General features: G+C 33.8%; 5 protein-coding genes and 1 non-coding gene across 9 annotated transcripts; 2 read left to right on the top strand and 4 right to left on the bottom strand.

Annotated features, from left to right (window-relative positions):
* Nucleotides 1–2,642: 2,642 nt before the first annotated feature.
* On the bottom strand, nt 2,643–2,726 carry TRNAL-CAA (transfer RNA leucine (anticodon CAA)). Its single transcript has one exon. It is a non-coding gene; the product is annotated as a tRNA-Leu (tRNA).
* A 1,143-nt stretch (nt 2,727–3,869) lies between these two features.
* On the bottom strand, nt 3,870–24,816 carry LOC131001023 (bZIP transcription factor 29). Of its 2 annotated transcripts, none has more exons than XM_057927189.1 (5): nt 24,699–24,816; nt 5,989–7,326; nt 5,744–5,876; nt 5,577–5,661; nt 3,870–4,591 (listed from the first exon to the last, which is right to left on the bottom strand). In XM_057927189.1, the coding sequence occupies exons 2-5, from the start codon at nt 7,257–7,259 to the stop codon at nt 4,359–4,361; spliced, it is 1,722 nt and encodes a 573-aa protein (XP_057783172.1). In that variant the 5' UTR covers nt 7,260–7,326; nt 24,699–24,816; the 3' UTR covers nt 3,870–4,358. The 2 variants fall into 2 exon arrangements, with proteins under 2 accessions (XP_057783172.1, XP_057783171.1); XM_057927188.1 differs by lacking the exon at nt 24,699–24,816 and adding an exon at nt 7,483–7,699.
* Nucleotides 12,290–14,856, top strand: LOC131001027 (protein EIN6 ENHANCER-like). The gene is made up of 4 exons (XM_057927195.1): nt 12,290–12,487; nt 12,911–13,100; nt 13,607–13,674; nt 14,504–14,856. Exons 2-4 carry the CDS (start codon nt 12,929–12,931, stop codon nt 14,633–14,635), a joined length of 372 nt encoding a protein of 123 aa, XP_057783178.1. The 5' UTR covers nt 12,290–12,487; nt 12,911–12,928; the 3' UTR covers nt 14,636–14,856.
* On the bottom strand, nt 15,175–15,489 carry LOC130998079 (protein BASIC PENTACYSTEINE4-like). Its single transcript, XM_057923513.1, has one exon. It carries the CDS (start codon nt 15,487–15,489, stop codon nt 15,175–15,177), a length of 315 nt encoding a protein of 104 aa, XP_057779496.1.
* On the top strand, nt 19,684–20,497 carry LOC131001026 (peptidyl-prolyl cis-trans isomerase 1-like). The gene has a single exon (XM_057927194.1). It carries the CDS (start codon nt 19,762–19,764, stop codon nt 20,302–20,304), a length of 543 nt encoding a protein of 180 aa, XP_057783177.1. The 5' UTR covers nt 19,684–19,761; the 3' UTR covers nt 20,305–20,497.
* LOC131001025 (protein BASIC PENTACYSTEINE4-like) lies at nt 22,263–24,841 on the bottom strand. Of its 3 annotated transcripts, none has more exons than XM_057927191.1 (3): nt 24,699–24,841; nt 23,441–23,561; nt 22,263–23,335 (listed from the first exon to the last, which is right to left on the bottom strand). In XM_057927191.1, exons 2-3 carry the CDS (start codon nt 23,494–23,496, stop codon nt 22,477–22,479), a joined length of 915 nt encoding a protein of 304 aa, XP_057783174.1. In that variant the 5' UTR covers nt 23,497–23,561; nt 24,699–24,841; the 3' UTR covers nt 22,263–22,476. The 3 variants fall into 3 exon arrangements, with proteins under 3 accessions (XP_057783174.1, XP_057783173.1, XP_057783175.1); XM_057927190.1 differs by having other exon boundaries at nt 23,441–23,556; nt 24,699–24,840; XM_057927192.1 differs by having other exon boundaries at nt 22,263–23,310; nt 23,441–23,556; nt 24,699–24,724.
* Between the last annotated feature and the right edge of the window lie 775 nt (nt 24,842–25,616).

Genomic DNA, 25,616 nt, shown 5'->3' on the forward strand with positions numbered 1-25,616 from the left:
AAATTGTGTTATTTAAATTTGAGCAATTAAATTTAAAGGAAAAACATAAAAATCAAAACTAATGTTATCAAGTAGGCTATCAAGTAACCCCAATGCAGCACTACCTACTTAATAACACAACCCACTATCAAGTAGGCTATCAAGTAAGCTCATTGCGGATGCTCTTATTCTCTTTTTCCACCAAAAAGCCATACTTTGATATATAGCCTAGATTGAATTAAGGATCATTTTTTGCACGAATTTTAAACAAAAAATGAGTGAGGACTTTTATGCAGTGTATAAAGAGTCCCATCAAAAAAAAAAAAAGAGTCCCATCAAAATTTGAAATAAGTGGTTGAGATTGAATTAATGATGTATTTTTAATAAATAAAGAGCATTTGTAAAAAAAAATAAAAGATAAGAAAAGAAGGTGGGGTCATGTCTTAAAATTAAAAAATGCTATAGTTTTTGTGGATATCAAAAGTATCATACTTTTCGTATACAGATAGGATAATATATGAAAACACGGTTTTTAACGGATAATTTTTTCCGAATTTTTTTGACATTTTCTTTCGCAAATTTTAATTCTCAATTTAAGAGGTTTAAACAAACATGTGTCTTTCTAACTGATTTCAACATCAACACAAAACAAGAACAATTTGTGAGAAGAGAAAGAAACAGCATAGAGATTTCAGCCGACTATTTTCAAACAGCAGCACACAATTTCTGAGAGATTTATTCTAATAGAGAAACATTGAGAAAACAATAGCAATTTTTGAAAAACTTCAGTCAAAACCAAAAGAGCACGTTGTCAATTGATGTTCATCCAACATTTTCACCATAGAAAATAAATGAATGAAGTCAATCTGCCTTTTTTTTTCCTTCTTCTTCTTCTTCTTAATTGAGGTAAAAGGTGAAACTTGAATAGAAGAGAACTTAGTAAAAGAAGAAGAGGACACATTTTCTTGAATCTACAATCAATTTCTTTTCGAATTCTGTTTGAGAGATAAAATGGAAACTTGAAGCCTAAAGATTATAAGAATTAGAGGAGACGATGTTAAATTATGAGATGAAGCAGAAGACAGAAAGAAGAAGAAACAGAAGAGAAGAAGAAGGCGCGACGCAGAAATGATAAAAGATTAGGGATTTTTAAAATGTTACTCCATTCGTCCATAAAAAATAGTCAATTTCTGTCATTTTGGGATGTTCAAAAAAATTAGTCTTTTTTTTTCATTTTTGAAAACTTTCTATCACTTGGCGTGTCCTTTTCTCCACCCACAATATAATTAATTATCATTATTAACACTACTTACTTTTTAAATGTGACATTTTCTCCACTTAATAATATATTAACTATTTTTATTAAAATTTGTATGGTTCATTTCTACGATTATTTTTTGTGGACGGAAGAGTATATTTTTATTATTACTGGGCTATTAAATTGGACTATAAAATAAACAACTTGGTTATTTTAATGCTTTAATTTTCTCCTTTCTTGATAACATCTTATTTAAAATATGTATGCAAATGTATTATTCTATCGTGTACTCCCCAATTAAATTATTCTCTTTAGCCCACAAATTTAAACAATTAAGAACAAAGAACATGTATACCTCTCTATAAAATAAAAAAAATAAAACAAAAAGGAGCTTCAAATTCTAAATAGAAAGTAACACATAGCCATTTATAAATTTGAAGAAGAAAGAAAATACTACATTCATACTTTCTATAGCTACGTATCTATTTAAGATAGATGAGGGACTTTCACAAGATCATATTGTTTCACGGGTTGAAAAAAAAGTTATTCACAAAGAAATTTTCCATTTAAATAGTGTTGTAGACTAATATTAAATTTGATAAATAATAATTTTTTCATAGTGATCGAGCGAGCTATTGCTAAATAATATATATATATATATATATGTGTGTGTGTGTGTGTGTGTGTGTGTGTGTGTTATTAGATTTAATTCATGCTTATATCGAAGAAAATAACTAAAAGAACTACTTAAACTCAAATATATTCTCCAAAAATAAGAAATAATTAAGAGAACTTTAACTCAAATATATACTCCAAAAATGTGTGTATATATATGTGTGTGTGTGTTACTAGATTTAATTCATGCTTATCTAAGAAATTAACTAAAAGAACTACCTAAACTTAAATATATTCTCCAAAAATAAGAAATAATTAAGAGAACTTAACCTCAAATATATACTCCAAAAAATGTTCTCCAAAAATAAGAAATAATTAAGAGAACTATATTCTCCAAAAATAAGAAATAATTAAGAGAACTTTAACTCAAATATATACTCCAAAAATGTGTGTATATATATGTGTGTGTTACTAGATTTAATTCATGCTTATCTAAGAAATTAACTAAAAGAACTACCTAAACTTAAATATATTCTCCAAAAATAAGAAATAATTAAGAGAACTTAACCTCAAATATATACTCCAAAAAATGTTCTCCAAAAATAAGAAATAATTAAGAGAACTTAACCTCAAATATATACTCCAACCTAAACTTAAATATATTCTCCAAAAATAAGAAATAATTAAGAGAACTTAACCTCAAATATATACTCCAAAAAATGTTCTCCAAAAATAAGAAATAATTAAGAGAACTTAACCTCAAATATATACTCCAAAAAATAAAATGAAATGTCAGAAGTGGGATTTGAACCCACGCCCTCGTAAGAGGACCAGAACTTGAGTCTGGCGCCTTAGACCACTCGGCCATCCTGACTTGATATTTATATTTTGTGTATTAGTTGTTAATAAAGTTTCATAGTTCGATACATTATTTTTGGATCTAAAAAGCAACCATGCATGCTCCCAAACACGAATTATAATGAATTTGTTTAACGTTTATCAAGCAAAGATCCACGGAAGAACGATGGTTAGAACAATTTTTTCTCCAAATTCACTCTCCACACAGTGGATTTGGCACTTTAGATTTTAAAGCATTTCTTTTAAAATGTATTTCCATAATACTCCCTCCGTCCCATTAAAAGTGACATGTATTCAATTTTGGGTCGTCCCATTATAAGTGATTGTTTCTATAAATGAAAAAATTTAACCCTTAAAAAAGTGTAGGTCCTATCATTTTTAATCAGTTTACACATTCTTCTTAATTATCGTGCCGAAAAGTTTTGAATCATTTATAGTGGAACAGACCTACATATATAATGGAATGCTTCCTCATTCGCAATTATTTGCTGTTGAACACATAAGGTGCTCATTGATGACATGTACATTAGGACATTACTGTAATGCTAATCAATGAAATGACAAATCACAAGTGTAAAAAGTTAATCTAGTCATTTGACGTTAGAGACGATCCAATCACACTATCAATAAAGCAGCTTCAAAAAAATTATTTAACCGTTACAGGAATGTGTGAAGGTTTCCATAACTAAATATTTCATGGATTCAATAAAAAACAAACATATGTAAGAATAGGAATGCATATTAAATTACACTATCATCACTGACGTCTTAGAATATTACATTGTCAAAATGTTTTCTTTTTGGAAAAGTAAAAAAATTTATTGATAAAACGAGTACAAGGGATACTGGAACCCTTACACAGCAATTCAACCTACAAAATCACCTCATTTGAGGATAAACGAGATACATGCCATCAGAAAAGAGCGCCAAACTTGTTAATTACAGTACAATTAATCCTCTAGTATAGCGTTTAATGATCGGCACTCCTATAAAAAATCAACAAATACTCCAATTCCGTTTCAAATTTCAACTTTAATTTCAACTTTGATTGCATTGAGTCCTCAAACTTTTATTTTGCAATTCCTAGAACTAGAAGACATCTTTAAAAGTTTTTAGAGCGTATAATACAAACAAAATAGTCTCTAAAAGCAAAAAAAAGTGAACAGAAAAACAACTATTTAAAACATCTCACGCTCAATCCGACAAAAATACATGTTCCAAAGATCAATAAAGAAAACCCTAATATTCCGGGTCAAAAAAATAAATTACTCCAAAATATTACAAGAATAGAACGTCATAGCACAATGTCGACGGATGATAAATAGAGGTTGACCTAATTTGTTCAGGACAAGCATGTTTCTTATATACAGTGATGAAATGTAACTCGAGATGAGAAGATATGAAGGTGACTGGTGAAAATTATTGCAATCCAGGACTTGTTTGCTAGGCGCAATAGTTTTCCTAGAGCTCGTATTCTTGAACCTAATTTAAACGGACAGGTATGAAGATGCAAGTCTTGTAGAACAGGTTCCAAACTGCTGACCTCAACGTATGTTGTAGGTGCAAAACTAATGAATGAATTAAACTCCGTAAAAGCAGATAAAGATGAGGAGAGACAACCTCGTAATCTGCACACCTCAAAGGCCGCCTATTGCTCTGTCTCATCTTTGGCGTTGTTATTGCCATTCACTTGGTGTTGCTGTGGTTGTTGTTGCCTTTGCTGTTGCAATTGATGCATGTTCATTTGGGTGGCCTGTTGCTGTCGTAACTGAAACATCTGAGGGTTGACCGAGAACTGCTGAAACTTCGAGGGGTCACCACTTAATTCAGCCGTTGCAAACTTCAGACGTTGCACCTCTGCCGTCAATGCCTCATTCAGTGCTGACACAAGATGATTCATGTTAGGGTAAAGAAGGAAACAGATGATAATGATATAACTTAAAGCCATGCTCCGGATCAAATATAACTATATAAGTGACAGTTGTGGGGCTACAAACAAGACTCTGGATATGTTTAACTGTACTAAGATTAGTTTGCATACAATAACCAAAATGCAGTGCACAGTAAAGTGTGACCAACATGTTTCTACACAGTATCACAATACCAACATGCAGTGTAATGAGATGACGCTTTTCATAAGGTTTCATCCAGCCGAAGGGCAAACCACAAAAAGAGACTACCAAAATTTTACTGTGATCCAGCAATGCATTCAAAACTTGAGTAAAATTCATCCAAGCAAGCACAATGATAGACAAATAACTAACTTAGTTTCAGGTAAAACATCAAAATCAGCATACAAATGTAAGAAAAAAATAAGCAAACAGCACAAACTTCTCAAACACACTTGAGTGATTACACAAAATCAATATTTATCAGTTCGTCAAAATGGAATGCACATCTATAATGTTAGACTATAATGAAACTCAAGTTTTATTGATATATAACATACCCCATAACATACTCAATTTCAGAGCTGAGGAAAAATTTCAATCACATGTCAGAAGATGAGAAAACTGCTATTGCATAGGCCATTTTTCTCATGATAATTGTGATTATTTTATTGATACAACAATTTACTATAGTAAGTAATAAAGCACCGCAATAAAAAACTAGGAAACATATTTGCAATGATCAGGTGGCCATTGCTGACAGCTTTGGAGAGCCCTAGACGGCTTTCAGGCAGCCAACAAGAGTTGGACGAGAAGAAGGCCAGCTAACTCAATTACTCAAGTATGTTACCCTAGAAAACAGTTCTCCAACCTGTGGATGTGGTAAGCATTACCTTTTGCATTCGAACACCATATTTTATTCTGTTATGCAATGGAATAGGGTGAAGACAACTAAAGCATTGAATAGAGAACCATACCATCTCGCAGTTGAGCCTGTTGTTCCATGGCCTGCAACCGAAACTTCAGCTCATTGTTTTGGCTACTAAGTCCAGTAGAGTCTCGCTGAATGCAAACAAAACAATTAGTAATGATGAAAGCGAACACTCTACAACTATCAACCATTCAAAACTCAACATGCTCTTACGTGAAGCATAGTAAGTTGGGCAGACAATGTAGTAGCTTCGGTCTGTAATGTCTGGACCTTGTGTTCCAACTCCACAATGTATTTCATCTTACGCTCTTTTGACCGAGCAGCAGACTGACGATTAGCTAAGATCCTACAATAATGCATATGTACTTAACAAGAATATAACATTCACACACGTTACAAGTTCATACAAGAATACCACAAGCATACAGCTAAGGCGGTCTGGAAGAAGCCAATGTTACCTTTTTGCACGCTTGGGATCACTTGAGGCTATCTCGGCAAGTTTCTCATTTGTCATTATCTTCTTAAGTTCAGCACCACTGAATTCCCCATTACCAAACTCCAAGCTGAAAGCATTTGTATTGGCATCAAGTGAATTGGTGGGTGAGAGTTGGTTTGTTCCAGGAGATGGAGGCATTTTGGGCGACTCATCAAAATTCATATTTCCCATAAAACTATCCATAGAGACACTTCTATAATGTCGAGTGGTTGGAGCAATATCTTCCCCAGCATTCCTTTTAATCCCTTCCCTCCTCTCAGTCAATGTAGACACTCTCGGTTTCTGAGCACTGCTCACACTTTCATTCACACTACTAGTTGCTTCGTTATCACTGCTATCACCTCCATTTGTCTTTGTTCCACTGGCTCTACTGTCCAAATCGTCTCGGTTCTCATTTCCCAGCTTGTCATCCGTCTCAGATGAGTTGAAGGCATCAATATTGTCCAAATTCATATAAGCAGAGAACAAATCATCCACAACTTCACCTTCATATTTTCTCTCCCCCATCCCTTCTGCACTCTCCTCTACTTTCTCCCAACTCGACTCTTTCTTAACCAATTGCACTGGCTGGGCTCCTGAATTCTCTCTTGCAGATCCTAGCCTATCAACAGCACCAGGACTCCTCAAAGGTATAAGCGGAGGCGACGACTGTAAAATGCTCGAAAATCCAAACGGGATATCACTATTGGACCTTCTATGCGCCTTACGAGGAGGGAGACTCTCTCCAACTCTAGACATAGTTCCCCTTGTAAAAGGTGAGGGCGGCAACATGGAATGAGATCCACCCCCACCCCCCCTCTCCTCCATAGCTACATCAGTCGAAACCTGGTCGGGAGTCGATTCTCTATATGGGGAAGGGACTAGCGGCGGCAGCGAATCAACGGCAAAAAAAGCCGGCTGTGACAAAGATCGAGCATGCGATGGCCCTGGACTAGTAACAAAATTCTGCTGATTTCCAGCGCGGTTAAAGGGGATCTGCGAATAAGGCGAGATTGGAGGAATTTGTGGATGAGACGGCGGAATGCCCACCCTTTTTCCACCGTTTTCCCCGCACAAATTAGGCGACGGTTGCCGAATCTGACCGCGAAATTGCGGCATGTGTAGTTGAGGTATACTTGATTGATTCAGTTGAAAAGAGTGGTGCTGTGTATGAAGCGAAGATGATGAAGTTCCAAATGATGACTGGAGTCTCTGCATAGTCTCACCATTATCTTCCTCATTATCACCTCCCATTTCTTCAAGTTCAAACTACCTTTTACTTAATCATACACTTTATGGATCGAAGCTGAGATCGCAAAACCTAATCAAATTCAAAAAAACAATATATCCATCTCAATGATCTCATCAGCAACCAAATAATTCAATACACATACGAATTAATCAACACAATCGCGATCAGTTTACCAATATACATTAATGAGCGCAAAAAGAGGAAGAGAATCTGGAGGTGAATTACCCTGACATTGCTTCACGGCGGTGGTTCAGCAAGAGTTTATCCGCCGCATTTTTGGGTTGAAGTAGACGTTGATTATTACAAGTTAGTATATATATGTGCAGAGTGCAGACGCATACATATAGATATACATAAATAAATAAGTTAAAAATCCAAGTTTACTATATTTACACAGATTCGTGAATAAATAGTGCTAATGCTATCGCTCCACTACTGCCTCTACTCGCGAGACGCGTTGAATTTAACATGGATTTCAATTTCATTTGGACAAGATTTGCATTTGGACTGAATTTCAATTTCATTCCGACTCATAATAATTTCTGTTTTCTGTTTTTATATTTTTTTTACCTTCTTTTTTAATCGTAACTCTTTAAAACCACTCCATTTATCGAAATCCGATCTTAGAATATATTGATATAGTTTTTTTTTTTGAAGCGGAATATATTGATATAGTTACCTTTTAATCATTAGCTGCCTGCTCATAAGCTCTGCCATCAAATAAGCTTTTGAATATATTTATTTTAATTTGCCAGATAAAAAGGATTATAGTTTTAGCTAATTATATGCAAGTAATATTTTTAGTTTCAACTAGTTCATAGAGTAGTTCGTCGACATGAATTACTAGTTAACAATATTCACCCTTAGCAAAATTATTAAACATACACTAACAAAAAGAATCATTTATTATAAATCATATTTTTAATTTTCAGTATGATTCTTCGCTATACAGCATAGTCATTTTCAAAATAATATATAATCATTCTCAAAATAATAAAAAATATATATGTATATATAAATTTACTATTAGTTCACATCTCAAACTCGTATATTAATTACAAAGTTCAACTGTTTGAGCTCCTCGTTTATAGCTTATAGACACACTTTTATTCGTCCCAATCTCAATTAGTAAGTGACTTTTACTACTCATTTTAGTCAAACTCATATAGTAATACATGTTAAATTTGTCGAATTGATTTAAAATTTATAAAAATCTACAAAATTAAATATAGTACTATAGCAAATAATATAAATAACAATTTAAAAGATAAAAACAAAAATGAAAGGATAAATTTGGATGCTATTATATGATTAATGAAACTCATTTCAAATCTATTAACTCACATCCCTTAACTATTTGAAATTCATCAATAAAAATTTATTTTACTACTCATTATTGTTTCAAACCAATTTATAATATTACCTTCAACTCATTTAAATTTATAAAATATAAATAATTAAATGTAGTTTATTACCTTAATTGGTTATATGTCTCAATAAAAATTCGAACAATTTAAAATAAATATTAATAATAAATGTATAAATAATAAAGATTAAATATGATAAAAATTTCACATAAAAATATCAATTAACGCGGTGATATAAAATTTTGAATGCAAACACTAATAATTTTAAATAAATAAATAAAATACTATCATTCGTTAAATTGCTCTTTTATTATATACATTTTAAATGTACTATTTTTGGTTATTAAATTTATATTCTATAGTGTTGAGTAATTCAATTTATATTCTCATATTTTGTATATTGAATATAGCAATAAAATTATATTTATGTGACAAATATATAATTTTAACTCGTTTGAAAAACGTTAATCAAATTAATATTCAAAATAAATGGGAGAATTTTTTTATTTGATTGAGATTAATCATTACTTTGGTCAAGTCAACTAATAATTTATTGTGATACGATAAATAATTGTTAGGAAAATTTTATGATTTAATTAGATTCTAAACCCCTACAATGATGATAGTCTATTGTTGTATAATTGTAACTAAGAGTTTGCTCATGTTGAGTAACTAAAATCTAAAATATAGCCATATAGGTAATATTTCCAATAAAAATACATTGATCATAAGTTATCATAAGTAAAATTTACAATTAGAACAATATCTTAATACTTGACATTTGTACCATATACTTCCTCGTTCCATAAAAAAGGGTGTACACTTTGATATTTTTACCCGTCTTTCGAAAATATGTAATGTTTTTTTTATATTATTATTTATTTTTTAACTTTAATATCTCAAATTATTTGCAATAAATACCAATTACGGATTTTTTCTCCACTCACAATACTATAAATAATGTGAGTCTTTTTTTCCACTCACAACATGCTCAACTAACATCCTTAAAACACGTGCCGAAAAGAAATGTGCGCACTTTTCGGGACGAATGAAATATAAGATTACATGCAAGAACAAGTGCAACTAAATAATAGGCAAAACGCATTATTATCCATATACTTTTATTTTTTGTTCTGATAGTTCCATATATATAAAATTTGGTTTTAAAAACAGGCCATTTCACACCATTCATGCTAACTGCTGGCGTGACAGACCTTGAGACAAATGATATGAAATAATCTATTCATGCCAACACTTACGCGCCAGACCTTGGCACGAATGGTGTGAATAAATTATTTCGTACCATTCATGTCAACACTTGGCACGACAACTCTTGGACGAGTGGTATGAAATGACATATTCGTATCATTCCTCTCAAGAGCTATCGCGACATATCTTGGAACGAATGATACAAATCTACAAAAAAATAACACAAAATTTGAGATAACACAAATTCGGAATAATATTTTATTCACCTTCTTCATTTTACAACAAATTCAACTACAAATAGAAGTACAAATCTTACAAAATAACATAATATAAATAAATCTCGCAAATCTAACTATATGCCATAACTAAATCCATACTAATTTGAAACATATACCATCGAGCTGCGGCAATGAATTATAGTTCTGGGCATGCATTATAGGGAAGGTTGAAGATTGATTTCGGCACCACCCCAAAAGTATTTGTCAGTACACTTGGTATGAATGATGCAAATGACATATTTCGTACCATTTGTGCCGCGCATATGTGCGATAAATTTGGCTGACACGACGGATCTTGGAACATATGATACAAATTTGTTCATTCGTATAATTTCGTTTCAGATTTTCTTAGATTAGAATTTGCATCTCATAACTCTCGTAGATCTAAAACTCATAGATCTATGGAGAAAATGATATTGACGACAACGTACAAAGAAGAGGTCGTCGGAGAGAGAGAGAGAACAACTGATCGAAGATTTAAGATTTGAGAGAGAGTAAGAAACAAAGAAAATAAGCCTCTGAGATAGTTTGTACGTACAAGAGAAAATAACGGGAATAATTATGTCCGAAATAATAAAAATTGACTATAATTTATTAAAATAATATTGAATGGACAACTGTTAATTTTTTCACTATTTTCAATAGACATTTCACACCCTTGACACTAAATAAAGCTCCTTGTGTCCACAATATCATTGCCACTTTGTGGACGCCACGGGATGTAAGAAAGCTGTAGGTAGTAGTTGATAATAGTAGGTATTTTGCGAGTGAGGTTTACATCCCACTATTATTGTGAGTGAAGTATGTAGTTCTTATTGTTATAAATGAAAGTGACAAATATGTTGTGTATGGATTAAAACAACAAAAATGACAATAAGAGTGTGTTTTCCTTAGTTGATAAATTTATCATGGAAAAATGAGAGATAACAAAATATTTGCCCTTTAAATGTCTTGTTTCTTTTTCCTAATTTCTACAAAACGAAGATTTCAACATTTCTCATTCATTTTTTTCATTTCAAATAAGGATAATATTATCACGCTAAAAACAAATGGATAATATTATTTCTCATTAAAGTGAAAAGAATGAATGGGAAATGATAAAATTCTTTTTTTTATAAAAAATGAGAGAAACGAAAATAAGTATTTAAAGGGAAATTTTTTTATCATTCACGCTTTTCCATAATAAATTGATGAATTAAAGAGATGACACCGATATTACGATGGAGGGAATCATTTTACATTTGGCGGGCTTATTTTTGTGGGGGAGTCCTGAGGCGGCCACCTCATGGTCATGGGCCAACCACCCCCTATGTATATGGTCTATGTCCGGATACATGTCATCATGGTTATAATACAACAATTTGTAATTAAACTAAATAAGTAGATAAAATTAAACTAATAAATACCATGTGTCTACTCGAAACAATGGAGGAGTTAAGCCGCCTCCCAACGTGGTGGCTGCTAATGTGATTTTGTCTTCAACAAGGCCCATCTGGCCATTTGCATATGTTTTAAAAATATTAATTGCATTTCATTAAATTCGTGGTCTCCAAATGAGAACACAATATGTTTTTCAAACAATCAAATAATGGAATCTCCTAAAACAAACCAAATGCTCAGTTATCATTCACTAACGTGTTAAGCATTCACTAACTAAAAATAATGCGCCAATGCTACATATACATATCTTTATTTAGTGTTTGTTAGTATTTATCTTACACATAGTAAATAGGAGTAACCAGTAACTTTATATATAGCACTGTAACAAGCTCCATACAGAAAAAAAAACATTATCCTAAATTCATCACGTTTGTTTTCGTCTTGAATTTTCAGCAGAAACATAAATAGCCTCAATAGAGTGATTTATTTTTTTAATAATTCAGAATTTCCTGTACATCGTACACTATAGTCCACACTCTGCAGCTGCTTAATTTCATCAAGTGTAGCACGTGAATGTGAAAGAATCACCATAATTACAATTCTAATACATTTGATTCAAAATTGGCATTTATTTTCTTAGGAGGCATATAGTTTGCGTGAGTGTTCAATTATGCAGATTGTAAATTAATACAAAAAATTATGTTCATCCTCATTATTTGGCTTCCCTTAAAAAAATAAATATCATAACAATAATAATATCACGGTACTAAATTAGTAAATTCCCTCATTTTTTATTTTTGAGCTCATTTACAGTTAAGAACAGTTTAAATTATACTGGGCCCATTCTAGGATGGGCCAAATTCCCTTTTGTTTGAATGATCTTCATCGTTCTAGACATGTCTATAATCTATCACCGGAGCGCCGCCGTGCCTAAATCCCGGGCCGACGCTAGTTAAAGCACTTCTCTACGAAGACCGGTATCTCTGCCGCCTCAAGGTTCGTTTAAATTCTTCAAATTTCAGTAGCATTTGGGATTCATTCGTTATATAATCGGCTTTCTTAGTTCCGGGTGCTGGAATCATAGTTATGGCTGTCCGGATGCGTCAATAATTCCTGTACTACCCAAATTCGCGCAAATCTAGTTATAGATTATCCAGAATTCGAGCCGTATTAGAGTATGCGAGTTTTCGGCCTGTTGCTTAGGTTTTATTTTGGACTAAAAAAATGAAATTGATGCATTTACTTAGTGAATTTTGTTATGCCAATTCAATAATGGTAATGGAGAATTCATGTGATCTTTTGCATAATTGTGGAATAGGCGTGCAACCAAGTCTCCGTTTTTATCGTTTCTTTGTGTGCCAACAGCTGATTACCAGTCTTTGAAGTGTATTCTCACGCTTGGTATAATTTTGGGTCCAGAGTTATCTGGTAGTAGATATGGAGCCTGAAGTGGTCGACGCAGAAATGGTGTTGCCTACTCACATGAGGTTTAAGAAGATTCAGACGTATGATAAGTATCCAAAAGGACAAGCCAGAGTCAGGTGGAAACATCTCAAGCAGATCATTCCGGCTGAGAATTACCAGAATTATCCTCCTGAGGAACCAAATTGTGAGTTTCTGCTTTCCTATTGCGAGATGGTAGTTTTGTGTTTGAATCATCTTTACTCCCTTAAGAGATGGAGTGTCTGAATTTCGGTTAGATAAGTCATTAATAGTGCTTCCAGACTATATATCAAAGATTGAAATGAATCCCAAGTTTTGCTGCTATCTGCTACTCTATTTAAAGTAGGTCAAGAAGGATGTGGAAAAAGTCTTGTTAGTTTATATTAGTGATTCAGTGTTCTCTAGTAGCTTAGCATAAATGGCATTGTTTTTGGAGAAAGTATTTTCCATGCTGACATACTCCTTGAGTTGCAGTTTGATATGTACCCTGCTAGAAACTTGAATTTTCATTTAGGAACCATTTTATGGTCTACTCTCAGTATTATGTTACATATGTTAGACAAAGAATTGCAAGAATCACTATGTAGTGCTTTTCTTACTATTTATGGTTAATGTACTTTTTTAGAGGGAATGATTAATTATGTACTTGTTGGTTGTTGCTGTTATTTGCAGATGTTAACATTGAAACACCACCATCTATGCATCCATGTAGAAGAATCTGTGATATAACTGGATATGAGGTAATATTTCTAGTATGTTTCTTGCTTCATATTGACATGTCTCTATCAGGAATAGATTGGAGTGGGGGGAGAGTTCAGTGATGTTCCAGTCCATGTTAATCTTCGGCAAGTCACACACACACACACTCACACTCACACACGCATATATATATCTGTTTGGGTTTCACTCCTTAGCCCAAATGTAACTTTTTTTTTTTTTTCAGCCTGAGCAATTATTTGAGAACACCTTTTCTAGCCCGTACAAGATAAATTCCCAGATCCATCCCTGTTTTCTATAATGAAACAAGAAATACATTTCTGTGTTAAAATAATTACAATTGTCGCTTGACAGAATCACATATTTGGACATCCCCAGTTACACCTGTATATTGGGATTTTGTGTCCTTCCACTGTTCGAAGTGAACTACAAACAAAAATAGTAGAGTTTTCTTATGAAAAAATTGGATAACTACTACTGAGTTTTAGGTTATCTCCTTCAAGGGACTTCTGTTTCCGATAGTATTTGTATTACGATCTCAGTTTTACCCAACTTCAAATTTTCATTCAGTGCCTGTCAATGCCCATAACATCTCCCAATTAGGAAATGATGCAGTTCACCTTTTCTTATTTTTTTTTGTTTATCTACTTCTTCTGTTTTCTGTATACCTTGTTAATCAAGGCTCACTTCCCTAATTACATATGATTATTTGAACACAACAAGCTAGGTTTGTGGATCCTTTGCTCATCTTGCTGAATGTTGAGAAAAGAAAATTGATGCAATTCCATGATCTGTGCTCTGTGATACATTATGAAGTACTGATTCTAGTTTAAAACTGTGTATCTTATGCAGGCACCTTATGTTGATCCAAGAACCAAGCTTCGGTATGCCAATGCGGAAGTATTCAAGATGATTAGATCTCTCCCAAACGACTATGTCCAACGGTACTTGGCTCTCAGAAATGCTGCGGTTGTCCTGAGGTAGCCATGGAGGAGATATCAAGGAACTGGTGCTTATAGGTATTCAATTATGTTGTGGTTGCATGTGAACAATGAGACATGGCCTCTGTTTGTCGACTTTGTTAGAATTGTGGAATGCTTGTTCGTAATTATCCATCACCATCAGAGAGAGGCTGTAATGTTACCCTGTATCGTGTATGATTCTATACGTTAATGTTCATATTTATACTATTTTTATCCTTTTCATGGGTTGAGCTAGCTGAATAATGAACTCAACAAATAAAATTCCTCCATATACAACCTCAATACGACCACCCTTGTGGGCAGTTTTCGATGTAAGCTTTGAAATGATGATTCATGTGACAACACAAATAACAGATAGCAGTACTCAATGAGGATGAAAACTGCTTCTCGAACTGCAAGATTACAACATTAAAAACCCCATCTGCAATCTAATCACTATATTACAGAGTGCACAACCAACTGCCCTCAAGAAATGAAATATAAACTAGACCAATTTAAGGCCTGCTTAATTCATCCAGAACAAACAACATTGACATGGAGTTACTTGATGGTAATGTAGCGATTTGTTCCATGTTTAGCCCAGTACTCTTTCAGATCAACAGGAATTGACAAATCTTGCCCGGCTGCTGCCAGTCTCGTAAGTAATCTGCTGAAGACGCTCCCACTCATTTTCCGGCCTCCCATCCGTGCATGCCTCTTGTTTGGCATTTGGGGTAGAGGGTATAATGACAGGGAGGTGGTGCAACAAGAAGATTGCCAACCCCCGTTACCCCACTTGTAACACTGCCGGGGAACTCCAGTGCACGAGCAAACGGGAACTGGCATGCTTGATTCATCAAACATGATCTGGTTCATGGAACCAAGATCCTGAGCATCCCATTCAGCCTTGGATCCATCAGTTGTGCTAATTCACTTCCAAATTTTGCCATCATTGAATAGAATTATCATTTTCTACATTCTGGAAATCTGAGGAGATGGTGTTGGTGCAGAAACCTAGCTGAACATCGCTTTGTGTTATTCTCTTCAGGTTACATCATGATTTCCCGGAATTCTTGCATGCCTTTCTCCTTTACTTATTTATCAATCAGAAAAAGATAAATTAAAACAGAGTGTTAGCTAACTGCATGCTTTGTTTGAAGAACTGCAGTTTTGGACAAGAGGTTCCCCACTTGAATGATTGGTGGATTATTATTATTATTATTATTTTTATTGGCAGCCTTAAAATGAGATGCAGATCATGTGACCTTTGCAATTTATGGATAGGAATTCCCAAGTGATTAAGAAAAGTGATTTTTGGTGATGTTTAAGAAGATAGAAGAACTATCTGACATTGATTTTTAAATATTGTTGGAATTGATATTCTTTGCTGCATTTTGTGGATATGTTCATTTGTGTTGAGTATTTTAATTAGATTTCTGCCATCTAGGATTTGAAGTCTTGAAGCAATAATAGCTTTCATCTATGCCCGACATCGACAAAGAGCAGTATGCCACTCGCCTAGGAGATGTAGAGGAGCAGCTTCAAGCGGAGCGAGAAAGGACATCTCGATTAGAAGAACAGGTCAAAGTTGCAATGGAGATTATCAAGCAGTTGCAAGGGCAATCAAGTAGCGCCACTAGCCATCCAAATCCACCATCACATGTTCCATGATCATACATGTGTTTTGATTTTTATATCGACTATCTTTAGGTGTTTGGTTTTGAAGTACTTGTTAGAGATGTGATTTCTAAACTATTTTTTTGGTTTATGACTACTATTTCTAGGTGTTTGGTTTTGAGATACTTATATGTGATTTCTAAACTATCTTGGTTTATGACTATTTTTGTTTATGACTTTGATATTGACTATTTTGGGATAATGAGTATGTGTGTTGGATATTGAAATAATAGTAATTGTTCCTAGTTTTGCTGGAAATCGAATATATAACAGGTTGTATCTAGATAAACAAAAATTAAAATAAAAAATACAAAATTTTAGCAACTTAGCTACGGATTTTTCCGTAGCTAAATCCAAATAGCTGGTGAAGAAACTCCTGTCGCCGGTCTATTGTTGGACTCGCTACGGATTTTTCCGTAGCCATTTAGCTACGGATTTTCCGTAGCTAAATCCGTTGCTGAACATTAGCCGACGTTTACGGCGACACACTCGAGCGAGGGAATTTCCGTAGCTAAATCCGTAGCTAACGTTAGCGAGGGATCGAATTTCCGTAGCTAAAAATTTAGCGACGAGCGATATACCATCGGACGATTTCCGTTTCCGATCCGTAGTTAAAGCTGTTTAGCTACGGAATTAATGTTTTTAGCTACGGAAATTTTCGTAGCTATTTTTCGCGAATTTTGTAGTGTCACCGGAAATCGATTTTGAGACATCACGTATACTACGTTCATCTACTTGAGACGTAGATTAACATCCAATAATTATTTTAATTAAATAATAAATATTTAATTAAATAATAATTTTCAGCCATGGTCTTAAATTCATATTTCCAACACAAATTTAATATTATATACTACTTTTTATGAATACCGAGAGTATTACAAAAAAAAAAAAATACGCAAATGACTGGGTACATATTAATGGTACTCATACAATCTACATTTGTTAGGTGGTCCTTATATTTCTCCACATCCAAATTTACATCGAAGTATATATATTTGAATAGTGAAATTATTGGATTAAAACCTAAACTATATAGTTTGTTATAAAATTATTGGGCGTCTGGGATCGACCATGAAAAATCTTTGAAGTTTTTTTAAAGCTTTCTCCTAACATGAGAGTTTGGGGACTTTTGTTCATTTAGGATTTTGTTAATTAAAAGAATTTAAATTTGTTTAGTAAAAGGAATAAACACGATTGTTCTCACTAATCCAACGTGAAATTTAAAAATGATATATATATATATATATATATATATATATATATATATATAGGGAGAGGTTCAAGAAAGAACCATAAATAAAAAAAGACCGGAGAACCATTTTCAGTCATTCGATCATCAAGATCTACGGTGGATGCATCATCTTGTTGGATGAATGCAGATCCTGGGTTCGAATCCTGAAGGGAGCATTTTTTTTTAATTTTTTTAGTGCATTAATTTTAACAGTGGATGCATTAGATTTGATGGTTCTCCCGTTCTCACAAATAATGTAGTTCTCTCTAGAACCACACCCTATATATATATATATATATATATATATATATATATATATATATAACATATGATTTCTAACGAGCCACGTCACAATTCAGGGAATTAGAAAATAGACGTAGGATACTTTTAATGTAAACCTAATAGTTTGTGATTTTAAAAAAATTCTTATAGTTTGGGATCTTTTTTATAAAGTGGGTATAGTTTGAGGTTTAATATTATACTCTTTCCATCCCACTATAAGTGGCTCAAAAGTTTTCGGCACGAGAATTAAGAAAAATGTGTAAATTGATTAAAAGTGGTGAGGCCTACACTTTTTGAAGGGTTAAAATTTTTTATTTATGGAAATATGCTACTTATAGTGGGACGGCCCAAAATGAAATACAAGTCACTTTTAGTGGGACGGATGGAGTATTTACCTTAAAAATAATGTGGGAAACTATTTATTTGAAATTTATATTATAAGTTTAATATATAAAATGTCAATGTGAGAATGATGATGAACATAATGTATGAACTGAGATAGAGCCTTTATTTAGATTATGAATTGATGAATTAAAGTTCATTATGAATTCAATGCGGAATTGAAAATTTCTTTTAGATAGAGTGGAATAAAAAATTTAAAATAACTAAAAATAACGAATGAAAGGGATGCCACATAGTGGGAATGAATATGATAAGTTCAATATGTTTTCTTTTATATAATTAATAGATAAAAGGCGGGGATAAGATGGTTGAGAAATTTTATGCTTGTTTAAATATAATACTAGAGTTCTAAAGAAGTTGAAGCGAGCTACTAGCAAGCTTGAGCTCAATTCATTTAAATATTTGGATGTTTGAGTTGGGCTCGAGCTTGACTCGAATTTTTATTTTGTTTTATAAAGCTCGGCTTGTGTAATACTAGGTAATGCGCATGCTAAATTCGAGCTTGAGCTCGGCTCGTCGAATATTCATATAAACGTTCAAGCTCAAACTCATTAAAAATTCATGAAAAACTTGAAAAATGTTCAAAATGTACTCTTTTAATCAATATGTTATTTGAGCTCGAACTTGACTCATTTAAGGTTTGTGAATTTGCTCGATTGAAGGTTTGTGAACAAATGAAATTCAAACATGTTCGCGAGCTTACATACTGATGAGTGCTATCAGATTTGACCTCGACTTGATAAAATTATTGAGATCAAAATCAGACACAAGCTTAGCTCATTACTATCGAATTGAACTTTAGACAAACTTTTTTTAGTCAAAATAATTTACATATAGCTATGTTCATATACAATTCTATATTTAACACGCTACAAAAGGCAATGTGAAATTTGATACACGAATGTTGTAAAAACAGACAAGTGACTAGAAACAACACCTAATTAAATTGATCTTTTCCTGCATATGTAGGTAAATCGATTATATTGAATGGGGATCAGAAAAATAGAAACTTAATTTGTACTACATTTTCTGAGTTTTGTTAATTATTTGGCGATCATTTAGATACATTTTAAACAATAATATGATAAAAGTCGTTTATTAAATTTATTGGATAACATATAATACTCCTACAACATAATTTTTTTTCAAAATTAATGTAATTAATGAAGTGGAAAACATATAGGATATTTTCAGTAAATGAAACTGAAATATAAAACCCAGCAATAAAATGCACTTTAATTAACTATACACTACTTATAATTAATATATATTCTCTACATCTGTTTTTTCCATGAAAAATATTTGTATAAAATTGTTGATTATTATTGTAAAGTATAGACATTTACCTCACAATATTTTTATAAACCATATATCACATTTAAAAAAAAAAAAAAAAAAATCAACGGTGAGGATCACCCATCCCCTTCCACATGGGAAGCTCCGCTCAAGTGATTATAAATAGAGACGCGTAACCGTATTTCCTTCCCGCGATCATTCAAAACTAAAAACTTCAACCACCACCACTCAGCTAAAACTAACACTCCTCCAGAAAAATGGTAAACAACCCTTATGTTTTCTTCGACATAACCGTCGACCGGAAACCGATCGGCCGGATCGTGATGGAGCTCTACGCCGACATCGTTCCGAGGACAGCGGAGAACTTCCGCGCGCTCTGCACCGGCGAGAAAGGCATCGGAACATGCGGCAAGCCGCTCCACTACAAAGGCTCAACCTTCCACCGCGTGGTCCCCGACCTCTTTCTCCATGGCGGCGACTTCACCGCCGGCGACGGCACGGGTGGCGAATCGATCTACGGCGTGAAGTTCGCCGACGAGAACTTCGAGAAGAAGCACAGCGAACAGGGGGTGCTGTCCATGGCGTGCGCTGGTCCGGACACGAACGGCTCGCAGTTCTACATCTGCTTGGCGGAGGCGGAGTGGCTCGACGGGAAGCAGGTCGTGTTTGGGCAGGTTCTTGGGGGATGGGACGTCGTCAAGCAGATCGAGAAGTATGGCTCTCGCGACACTAGCCGCGGAGGCCGGACCTCGAAGACGGTGGTGATCGCCGACTGCGGTGAGCTTCATAGATCTATCTAGATATGTCGCATGCTGATCTCAGATCTATTAATAATGTTGACGATATGATGATGAATTACTGTTTCTTTACTTAGTATTCCAGTATTGCTTGATCAGCGTGATATCAACTTCAAATTGCATGCTTAATTCACTGTTAGCAGATATTCGGCGCTTCGAATTGCTTCTTCACTGAATTGCGTTCATTTTATTTTTATCGTATGCTTTAAATTTTTATATGCAGTCTTTGAATAATAGTGTATATCTGTGTATGTGCATATATATTTCCGTGATCTCAAATCTGTTATCTGTGTTTTAGATTTCAGTATTGCGTTATCCGCGTGATATCAACTTCAAACTGCATGCTTCACTATTGCGCAGATATTTGAATTGCTTCCTCACTGAATTACGTTCGAATTAGTTTTATTTTTAGCTTTAGTTTTTATATATATCCAAGTCTTTGAATAGTGTATATATATATGTCCATACATTTCCTTGATGATGATTTTATGTCAACGACGTGCTTTAATAGTTTGTCACTTTAAGATCGTTAAGAGAGTATTTAGTCACAAATTTTAAAACATATGAAGTAGTTTTTAGATACTTTAATTTAGGTGAATATTAAAGAAAAATTTGTTTAAATTTTGTCATTTTGTGTTATGCATGCAGCATGTTGAACGTGACTGAGGGGTATTTTTGGTTATTTTGAGTAGAAGAATATATTTTTCAGATTGTGACAAAAATATTCAATATATCATAATCGCTACTCGTGTAAAATAATTTGGGTGAATTAATATTTTGTTTAGGAGCTGAGCATCTCATTAATATTTTGTAAAAGTATTCAATATATCATAATCGCTACTCGTGTAAAATAATTTGGGTGAATTAATATGTTGTTTAATATCCTATATATCATAATCGCTTCTCATTAATATTTTGTTTAAAGAATATCACTCTTCCTTTTGTTTTGGAGGATATTTGACTAATATTTGAGCTAATTTTAGAAAATTTATAAACTTTAACAATTTATAAGACGGAATTAAGGTTTCAAGAGCTTATAAGTTATTAAAGTATTTGGATATTTGAGTTTTTAGAATGAAAAATTCATAGTTAGAAAGAGAGAGAAAAGCATAGTTAGAAAGAGAAAATTAAAAATAGATGAAATTGGAAGAGTATATGATAGCAATAGCAAATTATAGTAGTTAGGATTATTTTTGTAAAATGATTATTGCTTATAAGATTATGAAAAAATAAGTTGAGATTGAGAAAACTTATTTTGTTTGGAAAACTATAATTAAGTTGAAGTTTATTTTTACAACTTATAAACTATTTAGAAGTTTAATTATTTTATCAAATAATTCAAGAGCTTATATAAGCTCCTAAACAACTAATTATAATCTCAACCAAATATCCTATATATTGATGATTAACTTTAAACTCAGTTCATTTCCATTGATTTTCCAATTCTAATATAACAAGAAAAATAGCAAACCATGTCATGATCGATTATTATCGTTAGATTCGCTTGACTATGTAGTTAACTGGTAAGTCAAATAAATAGACTAATAGATTTTCTTAAACATTATCCTTTGCATAATATCATACATGTATTTAATTATTTTTCCATATCCTAGCATATATCATGCTAATCTCGTTTCACCAACAACATGAGAGACAACAATGACAGTAACTAAATATTTTAAGTAATAATGAAAGGAATTTTTTTAAAACATACTGTTATTTTATTGAATTGATTACACCACCCTTGTTGAATAATACAAAATTAATGTGTACGTGTATTGGCTAATCATAGAAGATTAATGCCAGGATCTGAGATCCTTCGAACATTTGAATTTCTTTATTTACTTACGTAATTTATCAAAAAAAATAAAAATAAAAATAATACTACAAAAGTTAAATACTTTTCGTTTATACTAATATATGGACCCATATGATGCTTTTGAATTTGAGAAGCACATGCAGAGCTATGAAATGATGATTCATAAGAAAACATAAATACTAACAGATAGCAGTAGCACATGAGGATGAAAACTGCTGCTCAAACTGAAAGATTACAACATCAAGATCCCATCAAGGAATCTAATCCATATATTACAAAGTGCAGAGCCAAATATACCTTGATCGACCAATTTAAGGCCTACTTAATTCATCCGAAACAAAGAAGATGATACACAGTTACTTGATGGTAATGTAGCGATTGGTTCCATGTTTAGCCCAGTACTCTTTCAGATCAACAGGAATTGACAAATCTTGGCCGACTGCCGCCAGTCTCGTAAGCAATCTGCTGAAGACGCTCCCACTCATTTTCCGGCCTCCCATTCGTGCATGCCTCTTGTTTGGCATTTGGGGTAGAGGGTATAACGAGAGGGAGGTGGTGCAGCACGAGGATTGCCATCCCCCGTTACCCCACTTGTAGCACTGCCGGGGAACTCCAGTGCACGAGCAAACGGGAACTGGCATGCTCGATTCATCAAACATTATCTGACTCATGGAACTAAGATCCTGAGCATCCCATTCAGCCTTGGATCTATTCAGATCCTCCCCTATCTTCTTCACTTTCTTTGGCGATCTACCAGACCTCGTCTGAGCATCCTTGTTAGTTTTGGACCTCGTCCCTTTCTTCGAAAGAGGAGCTTCATGTGGGACATGGGATACTGGAAGTGCATCGTGATCATGTATGCAATCCTCGGATTGCATGCTGTTGGGATGATGGTTTGTGCGCTTTGATCCACGCACACCACCGCTCAACAGAGGATTCACTGTGCTCTCGTGAAATTGGAGGGCAGCAATTGCATTGTCGCGTTCTCTTAGGGCATCATCCCGCTCCATGATTGCTGCGTCTAGTTGCTTCATAGCAGCGTCTCTTTCATCCAATGCCAACTTCTTCTCAGTAAGTGCTCTGTCCCGCTCTCTTATTGCATCATCCCTTTCATTGCAGAGCATCACGAGCTTGGCATTCATTTGGAAAGCATTTGGTTCCTTAATCTGGTACTGGGGCATCACATTCCACTGCAATCGTATTGAAACAAAGAAACTAGTCGGAAATTAAGTTCAACCGATGCATCAGTTTGAGAATAATGACTAACAAATTTATTGGCTAGTAGTGTATCCAAATAGAGACTGCTGATTTATATATTACCTGTGGCACTTTGTGGTAATCCATTCTATGTCTTCTGTTCTCTCGTCCGCTTTCATCCATCTTGTGACTCACCTAATGCTTGAAAGTTATATATTGTGTTGAGGTCAAGAATTCTCCTGCACTTGGAAACAACAGCGTTTGACAAAATCGGAGATCCATTCAAATCCCATACTTGGGCATGCAATGGAGCAACATTTCCCATTGATATATACAAAAAGAAACTTCCCACGCACAAGCAACCATCTTAATTATAATTTATATAGCTGACTCGAAATTGGAATCGACACAACGGCAACAAAAGCTTATGCTGAAATGAAATTGAGACATGCAACATATGAATTCCAATTCAGTGCTTAGCTCCAATGTTTTAAAGTACGTTTTGTGAGGCGAAACGTTTTTCGTCTGCCTCACGAGGCGTAAGTTTCGAAACAGGGTGAGGCGGAGGGAAAAAACGGAATTCATAAACACATATAAATTATACCTAATATCATAAAATCCATAAAAACATAGCAAATATTCCAAAACACTTAAAAACATAACAATTATTCCAAAACACAAAAGTTCTTAACTACTAATAAGTTTTTTAAATCTTGAATTAAAGTCGAAAATCTTAACTGCTGCTCTCAGCTTTGTTCTGCTATCTTAACTACTAATAAGTTCTGCTATTAAACTCGAAAGTCTTTGTTCTGCTATCTTAGCTACTAATAAATCTTTAAAATCTTAACTGCTGCTATATGCTTTGTTCTGTTGTTGCCGGCTGTCTGCTCCTCAACTGAGATGGAGAGACAGGAGAGGAGGAGATGGAGAGCTTGGGTGGGTGCGTGCGTGCGTGAGTGTAGAGAATCCTAGGTTTTTTTTAATTTTTATAACTTTTTTCTCTAATTAAAATACTAATTACTCCTAAATTGTAAAACCCCATTCAATTTAGGGCTAAATTTCATGAAGCCCATGAATTTTCGCAGCCCATACATACTCAATTAGGTAAGAAAATTCATAAATTTGACAAAGTGTAGAGGCGCACTCCTCGGCGAGACAGAGGCGCACGTTCAGGGGGGAGGGGGATAAACGGCGCATGAGGAACGGGATTCTGCCGAACCGCTTTTAAAACATTGCTTAGCTCTAAGAATTCTTACAAAACTTTTGAAATTCATTACCAAATAATTCAATACACATACGAATCAATCAACACAATCGCGATCAGTTTACCAATATACATTAATGAGCGCAAAAAGAGGAAGAGAATCTGGAGGTGAATTACCCTGACATTGCTTCACGGCGGTGGTTCAGCAAGAGTTTATCCGCCGCATTTTTGGGTTGAAGTAGACGTTGATTATTACTACAAGTTAGTATATATATGTGCAGAGTGCAGACGCATACATATAGATATATACATAAATAAATAAGTTAAAAATCCAAGTTTACTATATTTACACAGATTCGTGAATAAATAGTGCTAATGCTATCGCTCCACTACTGCCTCTACTCGCGAGCGTTTAATTTAACATGGATTTCAATTTCATTTGGACAAGATTTGCATTTGGACTGAATTTCAATTTCATTCCGACTCATAATAATTTCTGTTTATTGTAATATCCCTTGAGCAAGCAATTCCAAAGTAAAGAATGGAAGATTCAGTGAGTGAAGAGATGGAGAGAAAGAAGAGAGAAAAACAGATTCAGTATTCTCATTAACCGTATCATACCGTTCCATCATATATATATATATATATATATATGAATAAGTAATGTACAATATATAATAAATAATATTATTTACAATACTCCCCCTTGGACATTACTTGATTATGTTCATGTCTCGCTGAAAAACCCTGTGGGAAAAAACAGTCAAAGAAAAGAGTACATGTAATATGTATAACTTTGTGTTGCATTTGTTGCCTCATTAAAAACCTTAACTAAGAAAACCCAATGGGAAAAACTTAGTAAGGAAAAAAAAGTACAACAAAAATATACCTTCAAGGCATAATGAATTCGCTCCCCCTCAAACTAATAATCTACTAAGCCTACGCATTCCAATATTATGAACATGTTTTTCAAAAGTTGACGTAGGAAGGGATTTTGTGAATAAATCTGCCAGATTATCACAAGAGCGAATTTTATTTATTTTAATTTCGCCGCTCTTCTGGAGCTCATGCGGGTAAAAGAATTTAGGTAATATA

This window comes from Salvia miltiorrhiza, chromosome 8, assembly GCF_028751815.1.
Source record: "Salvia miltiorrhiza cultivar Shanhuang (shh) chromosome 8, IMPLAD_Smil_shh, whole genome shotgun sequence".
Taxonomy (NCBI): Eukaryota; Viridiplantae; Streptophyta; class Magnoliopsida; order Lamiales; family Lamiaceae; genus Salvia; species Salvia miltiorrhiza.

Bases quoted from the DNA above. Each gene is read 5' to 3' on its own strand.
- LOC131001027 (XM_057927195.1), top strand. From the start codon at position 12,929: ATGGAGCCTGAAGTGGTCGACGCAGAAATGGTGTTGCCTACTCACATG. The intron at 13,101-13,606 runs GTGAGTTTCTGC...TGTTATTTGCAG, and splicing joins TCCTCCTGAGGAACCAAATT to ATGTTAACATTGAAACACCA. The intron at 13,675-14,503 runs GTAATATTTCTA...TATCTTATGCAG, and splicing joins GTGATATAACTGGATATGAG to GCACCTTATGTTGATCCAAG.
- LOC131001025 (XM_057927191.1), bottom strand. From the start codon at position 23,496: ATGAAAGCGGACGAGAGAACAGAAGACATAGAATGGATTACCACAAAG. The intron at 23,336-23,440 runs GTAATATATAAA...ATTTCCGACTAG, and splicing joins ATTACCACAAAGTGCCACAG to TTTCTTTGTTTCAATACGAT.
- LOC131001026 (XM_057927194.1), top strand. From the start codon at position 19,762: ATGGTAAACAACCCTTATGTTTTCTTCGACATAACCGTCGACCGGAAA.
- LOC130998079 (XM_057923513.1), bottom strand. From the start codon at position 15,489: ATGAACCAGATCATGTTTGATGAATCAAGCATGCCAGTTCCCGTTTGC.
- LOC131001023 (XM_057927189.1), bottom strand. From the start codon at position 7,259: ATGGGAGGTGATAATGAGGAAGATAATGGTGAGACTATGCAGAGACTC. The intron at 5,662-5,743 runs GTAAGAGCATGT...GTTTGCATTCAG, and splicing joins CCCAACTTACTATGCTTCAC to CGAGACTCTACTGGACTTAG. The intron at 4,592-5,576 runs GTATGGTTCTCT...ATCTTGTGTCAG, and splicing joins ACAGGCTCAACTGCGAGATG to CACTGAATGAGGCATTGACG.